At 37.9% G+C, this 24,233-nt stretch overlaps 1 protein-coding gene across 14 annotated transcripts in view; it reads left to right on the forward strand.

Moving 5' to 3' along the window:
• LOC109402762 (ras-specific guanine nucleotide-releasing factor 2-like) overlaps nt 1-24,233 on the forward strand; it is an 839,143-nt gene that overhangs the window by 343,028 nt on the left and 471,882 nt on the right. For all 14 annotated transcript variants that reach the window (XM_062861325.1, XM_062861329.1, XM_062861315.1 and 11 more), the window contains one exon: nt 9,933-10,095. In XM_062861325.1, the coding sequence (XP_062717309.1) occupies nt 9,933-10,095 (163 nt within the window). The remainder of the gene's footprint in view (nt 1-9,932; nt 10,096-24,233) is intronic.

Here is a 24,233-nt window from a genome sequence, read left to right on the forward strand (position 1 = left end):
AGACAGACAGACAGACAGACAGACAGACAGACAGACAGACAGACAGACAGACAGACAGACAGACAGACAGACAGACAGACAGACAGACAGACAGACAGACAGACAGACAGACAGACAGACAGACAGACAGACAGACAGACAGACAGACAGACAGACAGACAGACAGACAGACAGACAGACAGACAGACAGACAGACAGACAGACAGACAGACAGACAGACAGACAGACAGACAGACAGACAGACAGACAGACAGACAGACAGACAGACAGACAGACAGACAGACAGACAGACAGACAGACAGACAGACAGACAGACAGACAGACAGACAGACAGACAGACAGACAGACAGACAGACAGACAGACAGACAGACAGACAGACAGACAGACAGACAGACAGACAGACAGACAGACAGACAGACAGACAGACAGACAGACAGACAGACAGACAGACAGACAGACAGACAGACAGACAGACAGACAGACAGACAGACAGACAGACAGACAGACAGACAGACAGACAGACAGACAGACAGACAGACAGACAGACAGACAGACAGACAGACAGACAGACAGACAGACAGACAGACAGACAGACAGACAGACAGACAGACAGACAGACAGACAGACAGACAGACAGACAGACAGACAGACAGACAGACAGACAGACAGACAGACAGACAGACAGACAGACAGACAGACAGACAGACAGACAGACAGACAGACAGACAGACAGACAGACAGACAGACAGACAGACAGACAGACAGACAGACAGACAGACAGACAGACAGACAGACAGACAGACAGACAGACAGACAGACAGACAGACAGACAGACAGACAGACAGAAATTCATTTTTATATATATAGATTATTACGATATTTTCAAAATTCGAAACTACAACGTGTGTTCAATTGGCAAATTAGAGATATTTATATAGCGCATTTAGTTCACTACTGGACTATCGCATGAGTTTTCAAGAGTGCGAAAATGCAAATTAAAGTGCGCGATTGCAACAAATCAACTCAACCGAGTTGAGAGCACTTATTCAGCATAAGCCAAAGAAATAGTGCGTCGAGGACATCAAATGGATTTGGTGCAATCGCGCACTTTTATTAACGTTTTCGCATTTATGAAGACCAAGTGGGCACTGCGCAGTTCAGTGGTGAACTAAATGCGCAATACAGAGGATAGACAAAATGATCGGGAAAGGCAAACAAAATTCTTAAGAAAAATATTAAACTAGCTGTAACTTTTAAAAAAAGTGCTTCAAATATTTTCAAATTTTCTGTATATTGATCAACTAGCTGTGTATCAGTGGTCCAAATTTAGAAAAGATCAAGCTATTCTATACGAGTTAGCTGACTTGGAGCTTTTATATCTCCGGATTCACTGAATCGATTGCTATGAAATTTTGAGAATACAGGGTACACTCAAAATAAGTGGGTTAGGTAAAATTTTCACTTTCCAAAAAATGTTCAACTCGCTGTAACTTGTCGAAAAGGGCATTGAATATTCTCAAACTTTTACTGTAAGTTCGTCAACTAGTTGTGTATCAGTGGTCAAAATTTGGAAAAGATCGGGCCATTCTACACGAAGTCATAAAGGTCCTAGAAAACAATAAATAGTTGAAATCGTATCTCCATCGTGTTCAGATGCATTAAACTGCTTCGCTCGGGTTTTGCGGTATTCAGGAGATCCCGTTTTCCAAGAAATTGAACCAGAAACGGAAAGAAAGACAATTTCTCTGAGGTCAACTGTATCCTTGACTAACTACAGTAAGAAGAGTTGTGAAGTGCTTTCCCGGGTAGAGCTTAATGGCAAAAGAATGGCAAATTTTACCATTATAACAGAATGTTTGAATGGCAAAATGTGTTATTTGTTTGTTTGAAATAAGAGTTCAAATAACAAAAATAATAACAAAATTTTGGTAGTAGAAAAACTTAAAAATAACTTATTTTGCCATTGTAATAACAAAGTAATGGTAAAGCATGCGGATTGAATTGAATAACAAAATAAGTTATTATTGAGATATTGATAACAAAATAAGACCCAAATAAGCTGTTATCGGTTAATAACAAAATATGACATTCTTGAGTTATTGATAACAGAATAACAACAAATTTAGCTGTTTATGTGAAAATCAAAATAATGGTAGGTTTAGTTGTTCAAATTCAATTTTAAAATAATGGTAGATTCAGTTATTATTTCAAAGTAGCAGAAGAAAGGTAAAATGAGCTATTTCTTTTTTTTCTTTCTTCAATAAAATTTAAGTTCATCAATCAATGTAAACATAGTTTTATTTTGTGGATCTTTGCGATCAAACTAACTGCACATACATAGTTGGTCAGAGATTGCAAACAAACATTTTATTTGATAATGTTTATTCCTACATAGAGACTGATCTTTAATAGATATTACTCAGAGTAGTGTCTTGTGTTACCAGTGATCGACAGTCGCTGAGGTAATTAAGCCAATTATTATAAATTTGCTCAATGATTGTTGTGAACTGCAATCACTTTCTTCTAACATTTTTATCGCTTCAATATTAGGCCTGCACCAGAACTTCAAGATTAATTTGCAGATATTATAGACTCCAATAGTCCTCATGAAAACGCATTGGCGAAATTACCACAACTTCTTTTAATATGTAAAGAAAAAAAACTCGGAATGATCTCACCCAGTTCCATGTCGTCGGATGACCGCAAACACTCCTTAACTCCTTCAATTTCGAACAATGCAACGCGACCGAGATTTTCACCGCAACTGCCACAAACACGCGTCACTTTTCGTTTTTTTTTCGCCGAACAATGCGACGCGATCGTGGTCCCCATCGCAACTGCCCCAAACACGCATAATTTTTCCTGTCCACAGGAGTTACGAGAACACGCGTCAAAGTTGCTCAGAAAAATAAAACCTTTCATCTAGAAAACAATTTATTTCGAAATGTGCGCAAGCGTTGTCATCAGCGACCAGATATGTCTATACTTTTATACATATATCATGTTCTGAATCACTTAGAAAAATACGGAAACTTGCTCAAAATTAAAAAAAAAATCCAACTATTCAAAAGAAATCTCTCAGTTGATTTCTATCAAAACTTCTTAAAATTTCCTTTGTAATTTTGGCAATTCTGGTAATTCTTCAGAAGAAAAGAAAATATTTGATGACTCCCATTGGAAAATAATTAGATAATATCTATGAATATTTTTTCGTCACCACCTTTAAAATTTTCTTTTGAAATTTCGTTTTTTTTGCAATGTATCTGGCAAATAATTTGACTTCTATCGATAATCCCTTTGAGTACTGATTAAGCAAATATTTTGGAAATTTATTCACAAAATCCTTCGTGAATTGATCCGACAGTCTTTCATAATTTCCTTGGACAATTCATTTTGGAACCGCTCTTCCGGAAATGCTTTTGAGAGCTTACTCGGTCATTTCTCTGGAAATTTCTTTCGCAGCTCTTTTAAAGCCTTCTTGAAATGTTGTTTGGCATCGCCTTCTGGATTTTCTGTGACAATTTGTGTTTGTCTTTGGAAACATGTTTACCAATTCCTTTGTGATACCTTCGGCAAATTCTCAGAGATTTTTCTTTGAGAAATTTTTTAATTAGTTTCTTAGGCCTTTGATTTTGGAAATTCTGTGAGATTTCCTTCGGCAATTCCATTGTAAAATCTTTCGGTTACGGCACTTGAAAATTGACAAAAAGGAATCTGTTGGATCCCCCAAAGTAATATCAGTCAGAATCCCGAAAATAATTGTCGAAGGAATCTCCAATTCTCAAGATTCATAAAAATGCCTGGGAAAATCAAAAAATAATTAATGTAAGGAAGTTCTGTAGGATTCACTGGATTAATTCCTAAATCAATTGTACAAAGAATTGACAAAACAAACGCCATAGGCATAAAAAATCAGAAAACATTTTCAAAGGACAGCTTAGAAAAATTTCAGAGAAATAGAAACATTTTCAAAGAAATTCTCAAAAAAAAAATCCATCGAATATTCTGAAAGGATTTTCAAATGAATTATCGAAGATATTTCGTCAATGAAAATTATGAAGATATTCATTCTGTTATTTGTTGAATGATTTTCCAAAGGTTTCAACATGAGCGATTGTGCTTAGAGCAATCCTGATAATGTCATTTTGACTTTTCTAGAGGCAACTTCCCATCAAAATAAACGAGAAGCAAACTATCATTAGAATGTTGGGCTCTTCATATTTCAAACTTTTTGTGACAATCTGGTTCCAAACAAAAGTGTGACGAGTAATTTCGAAAAAAATGCGATGGTAGAACTTCTCAAAAAAATCCTGGAGGAATACATTAAAGAACTCTTGAAGGAACTCCTGAAATAAAACTAGAATACATCCCTGATGGATTCGGATAAATGCGCCTTCGGAAAAATAAGCGCTTTTCCTTGCTGCGAGATAAAAGATCCGTGGAAGATTTTCGAAAGGATTTCCTGGAGGATGTTTTTATAATCCTATTTGAATTTCAAAAAAAAAACATGAAAAAAGTTCAGAACTTCTTAAATAAATCTTTGGAATGCTGCAAGGGGTCTTGTAGAAATTTTAGAACGCATCCCTAGAGGTCTTTCCAAATGAATTTTTGAAAGACTTTTTTAAAAGTAAATTCTGAAAAAGTTTCTTAATGAATCTCCTTGAATTTCTGTTAAAAATTCTACTGAATTTTTGAAAGAATCCGTGGATAGAACCCAAGAGGTATCTTTGGAGGAAATATTAAATTAAATTTATTAATTGTGTAAATATAAAAATAGAAATATTTTCGCAAGCCTATTTTCACCATTACTGCCGTAATTCTGCAAAGTGACGTAAGCGATATTGATAGTTTTGACCCATTTTTTGGTTTTTATGCATAAAAATCTTGCTCATCCTCTAAGTTTCTTTCCATAGATGATAGATTACGACTAGATCTTACAGCAGGTATACCCAGGTGTTATTTTTACACGAGATATTATTTATAATATACCAGAAAATATTGACATTTTGAATGGCGCTTACGTCACTTTGCAGAATTACGGCAGATTAGCTGATTCTTTTTCTAGAGAAGATGTAACGAAATGTATAAATCGATCTGTGGGTAAACTGGAAATCGAACTCGAACCTCCTGAGTTACAATAAGTCACCTTAGCACCTACACCACACACAATTGTAAACGTATCCTCAAGAACAAGAGCATTTCTTGTTGTGTCTGAATAGTCAAGAACATAAGTTGAACTAAGCCTGTATACAGGCTGAAGAAGCGATGTGGACTTCACGAAACATGCTTGGGTCAGTTGTCAAAAAATATTTGATTAAAGGATGAACTGCAGATGATTGATTCTGCATGCTGGTGTATGCTTTATAACTAGTGACACATATGAAGACTTTACTATTCAACTTGATATTCAACCATACATGTATTGCTGATTAAAGAGGTTGAATAAGCCATACTTCAGACCAATATGCAGCTGTCATTGTGCTCAGCCACTGACACCATTAACCGGCCACTTTTCAGCGAACACTCTTACTGTTCAGCATTCATTGTCGAGATGGGTCTTGAAACAAGGCAAAACGGGTTAGTGTTCCTAATCTTTTATTCGCCGTTCACAAGTTGGAGACAGTAAGGACTAGGGTTCTGGTGCATGGTCATTATCGGTTTCATTTCTTGACTTTTAAGGAATCCGATTTTGACTGAAAAAGATCGTGTTGAAAGCGGAACCTATCAATCAGAATCCTTCCTTGCAATTAAGTTGAAAGTGACTACTGTAACAAAACCGAATACTTTATAACTTCTCAATAGTGATAAAGTAATACAACATGCACTTTACAAAGGACACGGGATATACCACCAAAGATCAAATTTTGGTCGCAGTGCCCGAACAGAGAAAAAAAATGTTGAAGGAATTCATGGAACATTTTCCGAAAGAATCCCTGAAAGAATTTCTAGAAAAATCTCTAGAACAATTTCTGATGTTATCTTTGGAGGAACCCAATAAATAAACAATGAAGGGAACTTTTGAAGAATTTATTTACCTTCCAGGGCATAATTGACTACCATCGTCAGCACCACACTGATGCTGTGTGCGAAAAGCGAATTTTTTTCAACGTGCTGGACAAAACATAATAGCGCGACTAGTGGAGGGCTAATGAATTCCTGGGGTATTCTTAGTGAAGGAAAATTTGGGGAAGGAATTCTTAATTTTTGGTTTTCTGATGAAATCGAGTAAAATTTTGCAGAATAGCCGCGAAGGGATTTACACAATAATGTGCATGAAAACTTCTGAGGAAGTCCGTGTAATTTTTGAGGAAATTTCCGAGCAAATCCATAGAAAATTTTTGAAAAACAAAAATGAAAAAAAAAATGTTGAACGATTCGTGTAATATTTTTCTGAATAATGTCTGGAGACTTGTTAAGGAATCCATATAATATCTTCTGGGAGGAATTTCTGAAGCGTTTTCTTGAGGAATCTTCAGTAGAATTACTTAAGGAAATTTTGCGAAAACTTTTGGATGGCTTAAAATTCCCTAACTAATCCGCAGAGGAATTCCTGGAGAAAACTCTGGTTAAATTTGTGAAGAAATTATTTTTGGAATTTCTGGAGCATTCCATGGAAGATTTTGTAAATTATTTCTCAACTCTAGTCATGCATTGGGGTCATTCTGACCCAGACAAGCACGCTGTTTGCTATATCAGCGTGGTGAGCGTCAACTATTGCACGAAGAAGGTTAACTTTTCAAAAAAACTTCTCAGGGTAATTTAAGAAGAATCCCTAGATTTTTTCGACGAAATCCCTGGAAGATTTTCGAAAAAAAATGCAAAAAGATGGTATGATGTAATTCTCTTATGAAACTTCAGGAAAAAACTTATTAATTTTTATAAAAACCTCTGAAAAATTTAATGAAAGCCTCTGGTGAAATTTTTAAAGAAATTTATGGAGCAGTTTCCGAAGCAACCTTAATATTTCAATCTTATATTATTAAAAAATCTGTGAAATCTCCATAGGTAAATGCTTGGGTAAATGTCTGAAGGAGTCGCTGTTAATTCGAAAGCAATCCATGAAGCAAATGAATAATTTCTGGAGGAGTCCGTGAAGACATTAAGGTACACCGGGGCAAGTTGAAACGGGTGGGGCAAGATGAAACACGAAGTTTTAAAATAGATTTCAATACAATTTGGAAATTTAGACTTCGCTAAAAGATGGTTTGAATCAAAAACTATGTGTTATGGCGATTGAACTGATTATCATCATTAGAAAACATCATGTTAACCCGCTGTTTCATCTTGCCCCATCCGTTTCAACTTGCCCCGGAGTACCTTACTGAAGAAAAATACCACGAGGGGTACTTGTAACAGCCATTAGAGCATATTCTAAAAAACACTAGAATAATGCCTAAATTTTTAAACAAATACATAATTAAGTAAACTTTTGAAGCCATTGTTGGATCAATTTCTGAAGTAATCCATTAACCCTTTATAAGGCAGTGGCAACTATATCGCCACCTACTGTTTTTTTTTTATTTTTTTTCGGTTTTATAACAATTAGTTTCGAACTTTTTTGTTGGTTTACGCAAAATTGGGATTACTAACAACGCCTGGTATTTTTTTGGTACTAAACAAAGCTTGAACAACAATTTGGGAGCCTTTTGTAGTCTCAAAAATGGCTAAATTTGACCGCGTGAAGAAAGTTAGCTCAAACTTATTGTAAAACTATAGATTTGGTAAATATTTTTTTGCAACTTCTCATCGTAATAGGCCGTTTTACCTCACGCAAATCTGACAGGAAAAGGCCTACTTTCCCACACCAAATTAACAGTGCTGTAATGGTTCATTACAGCACTGATTTGCGTTGCGTAATGAACCATTACAGCACTGTTTTCAGTTTTGATCAACTTATTGATGCTTTCTGGACGCAGGTTTGAAAAATTGTGACAACTGCACAGTATAACCTGCTATGATCAGACTTCCTTAATCATGGCTATGAACATCAGTGTGCAGTCTGATGAAAAATTTCAGTTAAAAACTATCCTCAAGTGGTAATTTATGAAGGTGCAAAAAACGTTGTACGCAACTCGGTGCAGAACTCGATTTTTGCAGCACTCGTCGTAATTATCCAACTCGGCAAGCCTCGTTGGATAAATGTACGACTCGTGCTGTATAAATCGTCATTCTGCACCTTGTTGCGTAAACTACTATTTGCTACTCCGTCCTATAATCTCTATTTTTATACTTGCCTTTTTGGTATCGTAACGGCAAGCCTCGTTGGATAAATGTATGACTCGTGCTGTAAAAATCATCATTTTGCAACTCGTTACATAAATAACTATTAAGAAATAATCAAATTATTGCGATTTTTTTTCGACTTAGACTTTGATGCAATAAATTTCGTCGTACTCATATTTCGCTTTCGATTTCGCTGTCACTCTCAGTCGCAGGGTTTTTGCAACTCGCCCGATAATGTGACAGTTTTCGCCGGCCGTCTCAATGTTTACCATTAAGGTCTTTTGTTATCAGCAGTGCTGAAAAATTCATTACGTCATATCTAAATTCAATCACCTACGGCTCATTTTAGAGGCTGAACCTGAGAATATGGTATATGAAAAACTTGTGCGGCTAGACCAGTTCTGCAAGAAAGTCACGGAAAAAACGATATTTTTCTAATATTTAAGGTAAATGTCACGGCCTACCTTCGAAAAATGCAAATGATATTCACGGTGAATATCATTTGGCATTTTTCAAAGGTAGCCCGTGACATTTACCTTAAATATTCAAAAACTAGCAGTTTTTCCGTGACTTTCTTGCAGAATTGGCCTAGCCGCACAAGTTTTTCATATACCATATTCTCAGGTTCAGCCTCTAAAATGAGCTGTAGGTGATTGAATTTAGATATGACGAAATGAAATTTTCAGCACTGGTTATCAGTCCACCAGCTTGTCATGTTTACACAACAAAACCAGCTGGTTCACCGATGTTTACGTTCATCCTTATTGTTCTCAGCTACCAGCTGTTTTTGTTTTCATAACAAAATCAGCTGGATTCGCCTGAATCTGGGAAAGAAGGCAAAAATGTGTCATAAATGATAGGTTAGTACCATATTAGGGCGAGTTCAATTTCGTCGCCAAAGTCTGATTATTCGTAAAAAATACAATATGAGTTGATATGAGCTGAATTACACAGTTTATATTACGGGTTAAGCCCTAATCCACTCTAAAATCTTGTTTCCGGCTTTTTGTCGAAATCAAAAGAAGAAAAGTACCCTAAACGGGCAGTGGCAAGAATATTGCCACCAGCGCTGGTGGCCTAAACGGGCAGTGGCAACTATATTGCCACCTCAAAAAATCGTTTTTGGGGTGAACGGGCAGTGGCAACTATGTTTCCACCTAGATTTTTGAGAGTTTCTTTCAAACAAAAAATTTTTGATACATGTTATCATGTATATAATTATTTCCATTATAGTATGCGTTGACAACTCTTCTAGTTTCTCGGCCTTATAAAGGGTTAAAGATTTTATTTTTTTTTTTTTTTTGAGAATGAGATTTTTCCAATGATTAAAACTCGAAGTAATTTCTGGAAATGTCTTTCCAGTACTTAACCCGTTTTTCTTTTTATTTATTTTACATGTTTTATTGCCTTGGTGCATTTTGATTTAGGACTAGGTCCACGGATGGGTTCAATCACTTGCAACATTTTTGAAATTGAGTTATTCTGTTAAATATGGAACGGAAGGTCAGTCTAGTTATGAAAGATACTCATGCAGATCTCGGAGGTTCCTATAGATTTTCCTAGGGTAGGTCAATTCTTCCTGAAATGACTTTCCGACTGAAAACCACTGTTCCAGATTATTTCCAACTGAACAAATTGCCCAGCAACCCTCTCACTCTCTCTCTAATTCGATTTTCGATTTTTTTGTTGTCGATCGTGGGTAAACCAGGCAAAACATGACAGCGCGGGTAGCTGCCATCGAGAAGTGGACCGCCGTAGCAGACATTTGCCGGTGTTTGCATAACTTTAACGGAGTGCTGCAAATCTGTGCTGCCTTCACCAATGCGGCTGTGTATCGACTGAAGAAAACCTGGGACAAAGTGCCGAGAACAGTAAGTACCTACCTAACAATAATGGATGGGTGGAATGGGAAATGTCAGCTGGAATGCAGTGCGGAGGTTTACGTTCGGTTCCACATCAGCAGAGCCATTATTGGATCCGGGCAATTGTTTGCAAATCAATCTATAATTTCGCATGAGTTTCAGCTTTTGAGGTCACATCATGTCCTGATAGAAATGCAGTACGCAGAAATTGAGGTTATGATAGATACATCGTCAATCAATCCTGCAGGTTCTAATGAACTTGTTCATCTTAATGATTATTGTCTTATAGAAACGCTTATAAACATGCATTGGTTTTAATTTCAACCATTTGATAGCTTCTTGGTTTTTGGAAATTTAGATTCTTCTTGATTTGAAATCCAATGGACATGAATACAAGAACATAAACATAAACATAAACAATAACTTTCCTATATTTAACTATATAAAATCAAAAAACTCAAATGCTGGAACTTCCATCTATTGTAGATCTATTTACTTTAATTTCATTGTATTTACAGCATGTGGAAGACACAAGATGGGGTCAAACATCATGCTCACCCAGCCTTATGAAAGGTGTCTCTGGATCCGACCTACGGATAGGATCTGAAATAACTTCCATGAGTATAGGTTATCGATTCTACTAGCTAATTGCCTTTCGCTAAATTGCCTATAATGTTTTTACTCGCCCCGTGAAGTCCACTGAAACACTTCTAAACGCATTAGGGCCTGTCCATAAATTACATAGACTCTGGAGCGGGAGGGTTTTGGCAAAAGTGTACGGTCCATACATTTTTTTTTGTATAAACAAAAGTCAACGGAGGGGGAGAAGGGTGTCTGAGATGGCCAAAAATGAGTCTACGTAGTTTATGGACAGCGCCATAAAACCTCCTGAAACTTACTGAAACGTCTTCAATATCAAATTTTCGTGATTTGTGCCAACGTAAGAACAGTAACGATATTCCCAATACGCGCGACGTGAGACGAGACATAACACTTATAGTTCTTACAATCGCCAAGATACCTATTAAAATTTACCTTTGGTCGACTGGTTTCGGGCGTGATGTCGCCCATCAACAGGACAATGTCCGACCGTTGCCTTAAGTTTTCGTACGATGTTCGTACACGTCCGAAGAGAAGTGATGCTACTGGGGTGTCGTGTCTACCAGATTAAAAAGACACGACGCAATTCAGATTCAATACCCTCAGAAAATCCCTGAGACTCCCGTAAACCTTTCTTAATCTTTCATTGCGTGCGCCGTTGTACATAGTACAACACCTCCAGAAAAATCTTACTAGTGGTACACAGCAGCAGGAAGCTTAAACTCGACTGAAGCTCCCTGAATCTCGTTGAAAGCCATTAAAAGTCCATGAAATCCCCTGAAACCCACTGGAATGCCTTGAAATTGATGCGTGATGATCCCTCAGAAAAACTGTCTCAGATCTCGGTAGATTTCGGTCAAACTCTACTGAAGGCACCTGAAACTCCTGAAATCTACTTAAACGCCTTGAAACCCCTCAGAAAGCCCTCCTCCTCCCGAAACTTCTGTAGACTTTCCTTAACAACTTAAACCCCTAAAATTTGCTGATAGCCGGGCCCGTGGCGCAGTGGTCGTACGTTGGCTTCATAAGCGGATGGTCATGGGTTCGATCCCATCGCTGGTACGTTCGTCAGTTGCTCTTCCCCCCAATAGTGGCTAACACTGACCTTCTTCTGAGCTCATACCCAAGTAACACAGAAAACATCTTCAGAAATAAAAAATTACAGAAGATGTTTTATAGTAGTATTATAAGCGAATCTGACAAGTTCTTATGTTATTATTTAACTGAAATTAAGTTGCCCAAAAACAAACATCAATAAAAATTACATTAACTCATTCATGTATGAAACATGCTCTTTTACAATTATATAGCACTACAAAAGCATCAAATTCAAGTTGATTTATTTATGATCAGTTGCGCAGTCTTTTATGGTTTGTGTTAAATGATTTCGGTGGACTGACCAGCAGTAATATCTCTAGAAAGAATCAAGCATCCACCGAGCTTAGTTCTCGTATTACCACGTCATGTTAGGCTATGTTCTGAGCACTTCTGTAAATCATTGATAAGCCACTTCAACCTTTCGGAAAAACAATGTACCCTCTGTGGCCTTTGCGCCAGTTTTGTAGACTTTATGTTGCTATTACAATGCTCGCAATCCTGATCCAACTTCCCAAATAGTTCCGCTCCACACAGCTTGCGCTCTAGCCACCGCGAAAGTGTTAGTATGTATATTAGATGTTGCTTTTCGGACGCCATCGTAAATGCCGGGACTGTTAACAGATCTTGTTGGCCGGAATATAGATCCTGGCGGGTCCCTGTATACAGGGTGTTCAATAAGTTCGAATACACCATATAACTTGAATTAATTTCACATCTGTAATTCAGATTTTCAAAGTAAATGTATTTGTTGAAAGGTCATATAACACTGATCAAATATAGCATATGGTTTTGAATAAAATCTTTTTCTACTTTTTTTTATAAGCCTTAGATTTATCTAAAGTTTGTTAGTTCCGGCACGCTGGAATAATTTTCGATAAGTTGCTCAAGCTACAGAAGTCTAAAACGTTGACTTTTGAGTTTACATCTCACTATACTAAATTAGAATAACTAAATTAATAGACAAAAGCTTTACACTGCTATTTCAGTGATCATATGGTGATAAATTTGCAAGTTTAGTCAAAATGTGCTTAAATCTATGAAAAAGGCATAAATACATTATATAAAGCCAATTTTGGTTCAAATTTGCCACAATAGGGATATAATCAAGTTTTGGAAAAGATAATGATAGATTAAACTGAGATATAACACAGCCTTGCTTTTTGACAAAACAAAAATCATTAAAACAGGTACAGCGGCAATTTTAGCAATTTTAAAGATCAAAATAAAATGAGTCCGTACTTCACCAAATCTGAATTTTATAGATTATTTCGTATGGCCATAGTTGCTACCACTAATGCTGAGGACAACAACCTAATTTGATTTAACTTAACACCATTACTCAACAAAAAACTAGACGAAATACCAATGACAGACGTGCGTGCCGGCTGAAAGAATCTTGTGACACATTTGCAATTATTACAAAAGGATAAAGGACAGTTTGTTTCAAAACATATACTGTATTTGATCAGTATTATGTGAGCTTTCAATTAATACATTCACTTTGAAAATCTGAATTACAGATGGGAAATAAATTCAATTTTACTGTGTATCCGAACTTATTGAACACCGTGTAAATCCTACGAACTGTGAAATCGTTCATCCTTAGCGCTGCAGGAAACTGACTTCGAAAACGGGATGGTCGGGTAAATCATCGACCACCAGGAATCACGTGAAGACGACAAAGCTCCGACGGATGACCAAAACAAACAAGCAGCACGATTGCTAATAACAACATTTTGACGTTTGACAGATATGGTTAAGCCGCGTTAAATGATTAGCTGTAAAAGAGTTAGTTCAGTGTCGCAAAATACTTTCTATGACTAAATTATGAATCTACTGCGAAGTAGTTCGCGAAAAGTAATTTTTACGTAATTTCAACTTATTTACAATGACAACACTAGATTTCGATTGCGGTTTGTGTTCCACTAGATAAAATTATGCAGATAAAAGTACCGCCTAAAAATAAGTACACAAATAAAAATGCGACACAAATTGATTTTTTGCCTTTCTCGTACACCAAGGTGTACCGAAAGGCTATATGTTCACTCCAAAAACGAAAATTTGATAGAGCCCCCGGAGGGGTCAAGTGTTATATACCAATCGACTCAGCTCGACGAGTTGAGATGATGTCTGTGTGTATGTATGTGTGTGTGTGTGTGTGTGTATGTATGTGTGTGTGTGTGTGTGTGTATGTATGTGTGTGTGTGTGTATGTGTACAAAAAAGGTCACCTCATTTTTAGATAGTAAACATCAACCGATTTTAACGACCAACGGTTCACTCGACGCGGAATTTTGTCCCATTGTTTCCTATTGAAAATGGTTCGGATCGGTCCAGCCGTTCCGGAGTTATGGCCATTTAGGTGTTCCGGATCGGTACCCCAGGAAGAAGCCAGATATGAAAATGAAACAAACCCATGCATGCGACCCATCAAACCACGGCATTTTCGATAACCTGATGAGCGGTAAGCAGAAAAATAGTCTAAGACCATATCTGAACCGGTAGTGCTCCGGAACCGGTTCCGGGTGTCCCGCCGGAAGTGGCAAATACTAAAGTGAACCAAACCCATGCATGAGACACATCAAACCACGGCATTTTCGATAACCTGATGCGCGGTAAGCAGAAAAATAGTCTAAAACCATATCTGAACCGGTAGTGTTCCCGAACCGGTTCTGGGCGTCCCGCTGGAAGTGGCCAAATATACAATTGTACCAAACTCATGCAAGCGACACATCAAACCACGGCATTTTAGATGACCTGATGGACAATAAACAGGAAAACCATCTCAGACCATATCTGAACCGGTAGTGTTCCGGAACCGGTTCTAGTCGTCCCGCTGGAAGTGGTCAAATATACAATTGAACCAAACCAATGCATGCGGCACATCAAACCACGGCATTTTCGATGACCTGATGGATAATGAGCAGGAAAATCATCTCAGACCATATCTGAACCGGTAGTGTTCCGGAACCGGTTCTAGGCGTCCCGCTTGAAGTGGCCAAATATACAATTGAACCAAACCCATGCATGCGGCACATCAAACCACGGCATTTTCGATGACCTGATGGATAATGAGCAGGAAAATCATCTCAGACCATATCTGAACCAGTAGTTTTCTGAAACCACTTCCGGGGTTCCCGCCGAAGTGGTTAAATCTGAAAGAGAAACAAACCCGTACATGCGTCACATCAAATAGCGGCTTTTTAGATTACCTAATGAACGGTCAGCAAGTGTTTCGGAATCGGTTTTGAGTGGCCGGAAGAGGCCAAATGTAAAAGTAAACCAAAATCCAGGCATGTGATACATCAAATCGTGTCTTTTGCGATAGCCTGATGAACAGTTAGCTAGAAAATAGCCTTACGTCACACTAAAGCCAACTGGTAGTGTTCCGGAATGGGTTCCGGGTAGTAAAATGTAAAATTTAACCAAACCCATGGATGTGGTACATTAAATCACGACCAGTCTTGTAAACATTCGACACTTTTTACTACCTCCATTTCGTTGCCGCAGTCGGGTGTCAGTCGGCTTTGTTACATTCGTGCGCTACCGTTACCTCTTACCTACACACAACACGAGCAGTAGAACGAAGATCAATAAACATAAGAAAGGATCAAATCAATGTCATCTGACACGATGACATGTGTCTAATTCTAGCTTTACGCATAGATTTTCAGCCAATTCCGATTATGAATGTTAATATTAGTTTATTATTGCATGTTGCATTGAATTCGACACACAGATGGGCAACATAGCTCTTATTATGGAAGAAGACAGGAATAACAAAAGCCGAACCGTCTCCCGAAGCCGCTATCGTGGTGAAGTGCATTCGTTTGACATTTTTGTTTCGAACAGTAGTTTGATTGATTGTGTTGCGAATACCGGAGACAAAGGAGGCCGAATATCGACGAAAAGGTTCAAATGACTGTGATCTCTAACAAGACTGTTCACGACTTATCGACAACCTGATGGAAAAATAGGGTCAGACCATATTAGATTCCCGGTAGTGTTGCGGGTTCAGCTGTGGCTTCGAAGGTGGTTAGAAGTAAAAGTGAAGCAAACCCATTCATGCGATATATCAAATCGCGATGATTAGGTAAAGGTGAATAAATAGCAATAAAATATTCTCAGACCATAATTGGGACAACCGGTAGTGTCATGGTTCATGACTCATGGAATCAGATCCGGCTATCCCATCGGAAATTACCAAATATAAAAATGAACCAAACCCATACATACGACACATGGCCTGATAAACATTAGGTATGAACAACAGTGACGAATAGGTCTAAGTTCTCATATATGAGATCAAAATATAGACAAAACTAAAGCGATCTCATCAAATCGCACCATTTCAGATTCCTAAGGTGTAAATTTATAGCATTATGGGTCAACGTTGAATGGAAAAATAAGAATTTGATCGCGTCAACAGAAGATGGTGGCTGTTTTATGGAATTTTGAGCTCTAAAACTATGTAAAATAAGTGTATTTGGTATGGGAAATATGTTCGGAGTCCACCAGAGTATCCAAGATAGCGGTCCAAAGTCCAATATAATGGCCCAGTATTCAAGTTAGTGCCTATTTTATAGGATTTTTAATTCTTGCATTATGGGCATATTTTGTATGAAAATATGTCCAGAATTCAAAATTTGTAATCAGAAAACCCAAGCTGTGCGCTGTTTCACAAGGTCTGCAATTTGACTATAGTTTGAATGGGGAAGAATGCCGGTCTTCGTCCAAAACTGGTAACCAGAAAATCATAAACGACATGCCAAAATTCAATACGGCGACTATTTTATGTAATTTTAGGTACAGAGTCCAAAAAATGAATACCAGAACATCCAAGATGGTGTCTCAATGTTCAAGATGGCGGTTAGTTTAGTTGGGGTATATATCCGGAGTCATAAAATGATGACCGGAAAATCTAAAATGACGTTTCAAAATTTTGCGGCTTCTTTCTCTCTCTTCTTGGCGTAACGTCCTCACTGGGACAAAGCCTGCTTCTCAGCTTAGTGTTCAATGAGCACTTCCACTGTTTTTTAACTGATAGCTTCCTCTGCCAATGACCATTTTGCATGTGTATATCGTGTGGCAGGCACGAAGATACTCTATGCCCAAGGAAGGCAAGGAAATTTCCTTTACGAAAAGATCCTGGACCGACCGGGAATCGAACCCGTCACCCTCAGCATGGTCATGCTGAATACCCGTGCGTTTACCGCCTCGGCTATATGCGGCTTCATGACACTTGTTTGGTTTGAGTTTTGGATCGTTGTCTTATATTTTCTGAATATTGGATGATATGCTAATATAAAATGTATCCATATTGAACAGATTTAGAAAGCAGTTTTCATTTTGTATTTATGTCAATGTCATCAACATGTCGCTCGAGTTTTGTTGAAAGGATATTTTAAAGCACGAGAAAGGCACCATCACCGCTAGGTGGATTAATTAGGGTTTTTTTCAAGTATTTTTGTTATCAATTGGTAGAAATTGTTTTCTTAAATATAAACTCATTAGGTTACCAATTAAAGTATGATCAGTTGTTTGAATTACAGGCTAAAATGTAAATATGGTTGAAATTTTAATAATTCCTAATACTTTCAACCGATACTGTAATTCTTATGGATAGCTGCCATATTGTTTATCGAGACAATTTTAAAGAAATATCGCAAAATTTCATAATTTTTATGATGATGATGATGATTTTGTTCTACCATCTATTGTAGCAAGGCATCTGCCTATAGCACCGGAATAATCTGAAAAGCGATTTGATCAAGACTGTGCTGTTGTTAGTGGTCTGTCATTTTTCTGTATGAAGGGCCAAAAACGGTTGTGCGGACCCGCAAGCAGAGACACTTGCACGAAATCCGCGTCAGGGGAAAAGAATCTCCTTCCAGAAAAAAGATCCCACGATCAACTGCAAAATCAAGCCCTCAATTGACAGAACACTCCCAATAGATGGGGTCGAAGAGCCCGCCCTCAATCTACGAAATGTTAACAACAAGGAGAAGGCAGTTCCAAGCTCCTGTCCAAATCGTTTCAATCGGGTGCCCTGATGGTCCCCCCCTTCCCGTATTGGTATATAATATTTTTGAAATATAAACAGGCATGTGCAAATATCGTCGGTTTCCTGCAATAGGGGCACAACTCAAAAAATGTGAATTTTCAGTATGAGCGTTTGAAAATTTGCAATCTTGAAGCATCTCCTGCAAGTTCACTTATTTCTCTCATCATTTGACAAAAGTAAACGAATTTTGATTGTTGTATCATGGAAAGGGACTGAAGGACTATCTGTTTCATGAATTTTGGATTACAATTTTTCAACGACTATTGAAAAAGTTGACTGATTTTGAGTTGTGCCTTCATTGCGGAAAATTGGTGAAAATGCCCAAATCTCGCGTTTCTCAACGAATTTCGGAACGGGTCTTAGTGAGATGATAGTTTAGAAAGTTTTTCATCATTTGCCATCAAAATCTCAAAAATGACAAATTTTGAGTTGTGCCCCTATTGCAGGAAACCGACGATATATGGATTATACAATGCATAATGAAAAGATCTCACCAAATTAGCTGGAAATGTTGAAACATGCTGTCCGTACGAAGAGTTGATCGAGTTGCTGCTATTCATACAACCCACGACAATGGCAAGCAGGTATATCAGGCCATTCAATTTTCACTCTGCGTAACCTGCTGTTATGATTGCATACACACAATTTCCCACAGTTATCGATATTATTCAGCATAATCTCTGCGATTTGCACTTCGCTACTTTTTTTGGCGTGAATTATGATCATGTAATCTGTATTTGTTAGGGGCCGTTCATAAACCACGTAGACTTTTTGGGGGGAGGGGGGGTCTAGCCAAAGGCTACGCTCCATAAAAATTTCAAAATTTTTGTATGGTCAAAAGTCTACGAGGGGGGGGGGGGTCTGAGATGGCCAAATTTTGGTCTACGTGGTTTATGAACAGCCCCTTACTACAATAGTCCATTTTATGAATGAAATTTTGACAGAAGCATGCGCCCGAACCCGTGAAAATCAATATCATCATCAACATTGTTGTCACTTCGTAAAATGGCTCATGCCGATTTTGTTGCACTACACCCGACAGCCCTTCGACTAACGTGAAACATTTTGCCGTTGCTTTGCAGCTACCCAGCAATGGAAGCCGAAAAAATACGACAAATTTCACTATTTTGTTCACTTGTATTAGTCACAAGCAGCTGAAACCACTGTCTTCGCCATACTCATAACTTCTACCAATCGGGAAAACATCTTTCAGACTCTAAAATACGCTTTTGCACTCGAAAACCGCGGCATTTTTCGCAACCACACCATCCGCACGACCGACCGGGCCGACCGTCCACCGCGCACTGGACGCCATGATGCCGGATAAATGAGCGAAAACGGAGAGCTGTTTGCAGAGTTTTGTGGCAACAATGACATGGTGATTGGGGGATCGCTCTTTCCTCGTCGACCAGTCAGTGCACAAAGTGACTTAGGTTTCCCGTGATGGTGTCATGGAAAATCAAATCTACCGCAGCTGCATCAGCCGGAAATGGAGACGGAACTTTCTTCATGTGCGGAACAAACGTAGCGCCGACATTGCATCCGGCCATCATCTCCTAATCGGTAAGATCGGGCTGCGCATTGTGCGGATTTATCGACAGGAGGAGAAAATCAGGCCCCGGTTCAACACACACTGACTGGAAGACGCTGCGGTGAAAAGGTGGAGGAGCTAGAGAAACGTGCTGCGGATATTTCAGCATGTGGAAGCGTAGAAGATCAATGGAGCGCCATCAACAACGCCTTTATCGCCACCGGTGAGAATAATTTGGATGAGCTACGCATACGGAGAAAGCAGTAAATCACGAATGATACCTGAAGGAAGATAGCGGACCGAAAAAACGTCAAAGCCGCGGTAGAGCGAGCAAAAACACGAGGAGCCAAAAGTGATATTCGGCTCTCGATATGGAAGTGAAACGCTCATAGATGGGATTAAAGAGCGTGGGCGGACTCACTAGCCGACGAAGTCGAGAAATCGAGAAACACCGGCGACATCCGTCTGCTACATGCCCGTGAAAGACTCGTCTGGACAGCTGAAACGCTGTATCGATCACCTCCTCTCCTCTTCTTGGCGTAACGTCCTCACTGGGACAAAGCCTGCTTCTCAGCTTAGTGTTCTATGAGCACTTCCACAGTTATTAACTGAGAGCTTCCTCTGCCAATGACCATTTTGCATGTGTATATCGTGTGGCAGGCACGAAGATACTCTATGCCCAAGGAAGTCAAGGAAATTTTCTTTACGAAAAGATCCTGGACCGACCGGGAATCGAACCCGTCACCCTCAGCATGGTCATGCTGAATACCCGTGCATTTACCGCCTCGGCTATATGGGCCCTCATCGATCACCTTGGAAGCCTTTTTCAAGTATCGGCCACGCCACCAACACCTCAGCATGATTCGCCAAGGGTTCGACGCATTACCCGTGTCAACACCGAAGCTCCATCAGTGCAGGAGATAGAAACAGTCATCAGTAGCATGAAAGCGAACAGGGCCCCAGCACAGTGGTTGAAATCGCGAAAAACACGATCGTGGGCATTTTGAGTGTGATAATGTGAAAATAATATAATGTGATGTTCTGCAAAGTTGTTACATATTTTAAGGAGCAACTTTTGATAACTTTTGATTTTTGATAAATTTACCCAAAAGTTAGATGAAAAATCTATTTTCTACAAAAGCAAAGAAAACTAAATGGTGTCTTCGGCAAAGTTATAGATAATATCATGCAGAAAAATATTGCCGAAGAGACTTTTGCTCTATCTTTTGAAATGAGCGATATATAATAAATTTAGTATAAAAACCCCTTAAAACCTTGAAAAGCCACTAAATGCTTTATATCTCTTTTGGATTAGGTTTTCGAGGCTTCCGATGTTCTGAAGACTTTTTCATTATGTTATTGTGCATCTTTTTTCTTAAAACAGTGTTGCCATATTTTCATTGTTTCTATGTGATTTTTTAATTTTCCTATAAAAAATGACTGTTTTTAATAATGAGATATCTCGAGAAGTTGCAAAAAGTTGCAAAAAATTCAAAGCATGATGAAAAAATGAATAAAATTGCTATCTTATTCAGGTCAACTGATGAGTTGCTCTCTGTCTCTTCGATGCTTAAAATCTGTTTGAAAATTGTCACTTTCACACTTTTTAATGTTGAAATAAATACTTTTTCCATGTGATAATCCAAAAATTGTGCTATACAATGTTCAGCAAAGTTGTTGCATATTTTTAGAGCAAACTATTGACAAAATTACTTTTTAAAAAAATTGCCTTAAAGTTAGATAAAAAAAATATTTCTCTTAGGAATCCGCAAATCAAAATGGCGTCTTCAGGAAAGTTGTTCTAAATGTTAAATGGAAAAACTTTGTCGAAGACACCATGACCCTATCTTCAAAACTGACCATTTTAGAGCTGATTTTATGAAAAAAGCCCTTAAATGTTTAGAAAAACATGAAAATTTCACTTAACTTTTTTATATTTGATTTCCTTGACATGGAATGTTTTAGGAACTTTTTTGTATTCAATAAATGCACAATTTTGTCAAAGACACCAAGAAGTTATCTTGAATATTTCTCTTGATAACATGCGTTTTCAAAGAAAATAAGCACATTTTTGAACCAAAATATTTTTTTCATCTAACTTTAAGGCAATTTTTGAAAAAAGTAATTTTATCAAAAGTTTGTTCTTAAAATATGCAACAACTTTGCTGAACATTGTATAGCACAATTTTTGGATTATCACATGGAAAAAGTATTTATTTCAACATTAAAAAGTGTGAAAGTGACAATTTTCAAACAGATTTTAAGCATCGAAGAGACAGAGAGCAACTCATCAGTTGACCTGTATAAGATAGCAATTTTATTCAACTTTTCATCATGCTTTGAATTTTTTGCAACTTTTTGCAACTTTTCGAGATATCTCATTATTAAAAACAGTCATTTTTTATAGGAAAATTAAAAAATCACATAGAAACGATGAAAATATGGCAACACTGTCTTAAGAAAAAAGATGCACAATAACATAATGAAAAAGTCTTCAGAACATCGGAAGCCTCGAAAACCTAATCCTGAAGAGATATAAAGCATTTAGTGGCTTTTCAAGGTTTTAAGGGGTTTTTATACTAAATTTATTATATATCGCTCATTTCAAAAGATAGAGCAAAAGTCTCTTCGGCAATATTTTTCTGCATGATATTATCTATAACTTTGCCGAAGACACCATTTAGTTTTCTTTGCTTTTGTAGAAAATAGATTTTTCATCTAACTTTTGGGTAAATTTATCAAAAATCAAAAGTTATCAAAAGTTGCTCCTTAAAATATGTAACAACTTTGCAGAACATCACATTATATTATTTTCACATCACTCAAAATGCATCACTCAAAATGCCCACGATCGTGTTTTTCGCGATTTCAACCACTGTGCCCAGGGGTCAATCGCATATCAGCTTAGATGTTTAAAGCTGACCCCGTAGTATCTGCACAACAGCTGCATCATTTTTTCTGCACTATGTGGGAAACCGCGACATTTGGCCAACTGGATGCAAGTCATAGTAAAGGTGACAAAAAGGTGACCTGACTGAATGCGGTAATTGGCGGGGTTGTTGATGTTGCTATGCATCGTTCTCAAAGTCCTCTGCAAAGTTATCCTCAACCGGATACAGGAGAAAATTGACGCAACTCTCCAACGACAACCAGCGAACGATCCAGTGTAAACCATATTGTGTCTCTTCGTTTCATCTTGGAGCAAATCAATTCCAAGAGTATCTCTATCTTGTGTTCATTAATTACGAACAAGCTTTTGACCGTCTCAATCACGGCATCATGTGAGAAGCCCTCAGGCACAAGGGTCTCCCTGAGAAAATCATCGGCCTCATTGAAGCACAGTACAGGGCATTTTCGTGCAGAGTACTGCACAACGGTGTTTTGCTCGATCCCATCCGGGTCGTTGCTGGAGTGAGGCAAGGATGTATACTATCACCGCTACTGTTCCTCATCGTAATAGACGAGATCCTGGTAGGCGCGATTGACCGTGAACCAAATCGAAGATTGCTGTGGCAAATCTTCATATGCAAAATTTCATAATTTTTATATGCATTTTCTAATTCAACTCAATGGCGCTTGAATTCTGATGAAGTAAAACCAGAAGTTTCGCAGTGAATCTAGCCGCGCATGTGAAAAAGCACCGTCTTCACTGACTAATTCCCATATAATAAATTATACTATCAGCAAAATTTATAAGCTGTCATATATTATAGCATCCATTACTTGGAAACAAATATGTTGTTGCAGTTATCAATACAATTGTGTTTTGTCCGATGATACAGCACTTGTACTTATTCATGTAGTGTCGATATTCATTTTGTTTTACTATGGGATCCCATAAGATATATTACCTTCAAATAACTTAATTCCAACTAATGTATGTAATATAACAGCATTCTGTAAGCTGTACTCTTCGAAAAATACCTCATTCCAACTGATGATAGTGGCTGCATTAAAAAGGTATTTTGCTAGTTTCCAATGAAGACAAATATCTTATTTGCAACCAATTAACATTCAGTGGCTGGATGGAACGTACCTTGAACGACATAATTAGTACTATACGTGTATTAGCATGCATCTTATATAACTTATAAGATGTTCTATAAGCCTCCGTTTTTTGCGCTGTTTTGATTATATTAGTGTGCCATATTATGTAAATAATGCAAAAAAAATACAACAGATCTAGTATGAAACGTGTAATTTTTACTGTTATATAACAAGTTGTGTTACTTGGGAGCTCTAACGGACCTGGATAATTGGATAATCGGTGAAACGGCAACTTAATATGAACCATCAATCGGACTGCAGTCGAACATCAACATTCATGTGCTCATCATTCTACCATGTATGGAATGGAAAAGTGAAAGCAGTGCAAAATATCAGTTCGATATAGTAGAATAGAATAAATTAAGGCGCTGTGCAAACTGTAAGTGACGAGTTTTAAGTTGACCCCTATTGAATGAAACTGAAAATACCACCTCCGATTTGTCGTCCTATTTATCATCACATTCGATCTGGATTCTCTAAATAATAAGTCAATAACTGTCCAATGTGTCTCAATGCTCTTTCAAAATTGCTTCGAAAATACCTATCTCAATGAAATCATTAAGTTGCCAATTTGAATCATCCTCCTCCCGGTACACTCCGCAGAGAGAATGTCCGCAATTGTAGCGTAAGGAATGTTCCTATCCAAAGTTTAATCGTAATTTAAGCTCTTAATGTGCATTCCAATTCTTCTGTCTGTGTGTTGCCAAGTGGAGGCAATCGGCCTTCAGCAGGGTGCAAAAAGTGAACTCAATCTACGATCCTCTGTCTCTCTTTCTTGGTAATCACACTGGAATAGGTATTTCTACAA

This window comes from Aedes albopictus, chromosome 3 (assembly GCF_035046485.1).
Source record: "Aedes albopictus strain Foshan chromosome 3, AalbF5, whole genome shotgun sequence".
In the NCBI taxonomy this organism is placed as follows: Eukaryota; Metazoa; Arthropoda; class Insecta; order Diptera; family Culicidae; genus Aedes; species Aedes albopictus.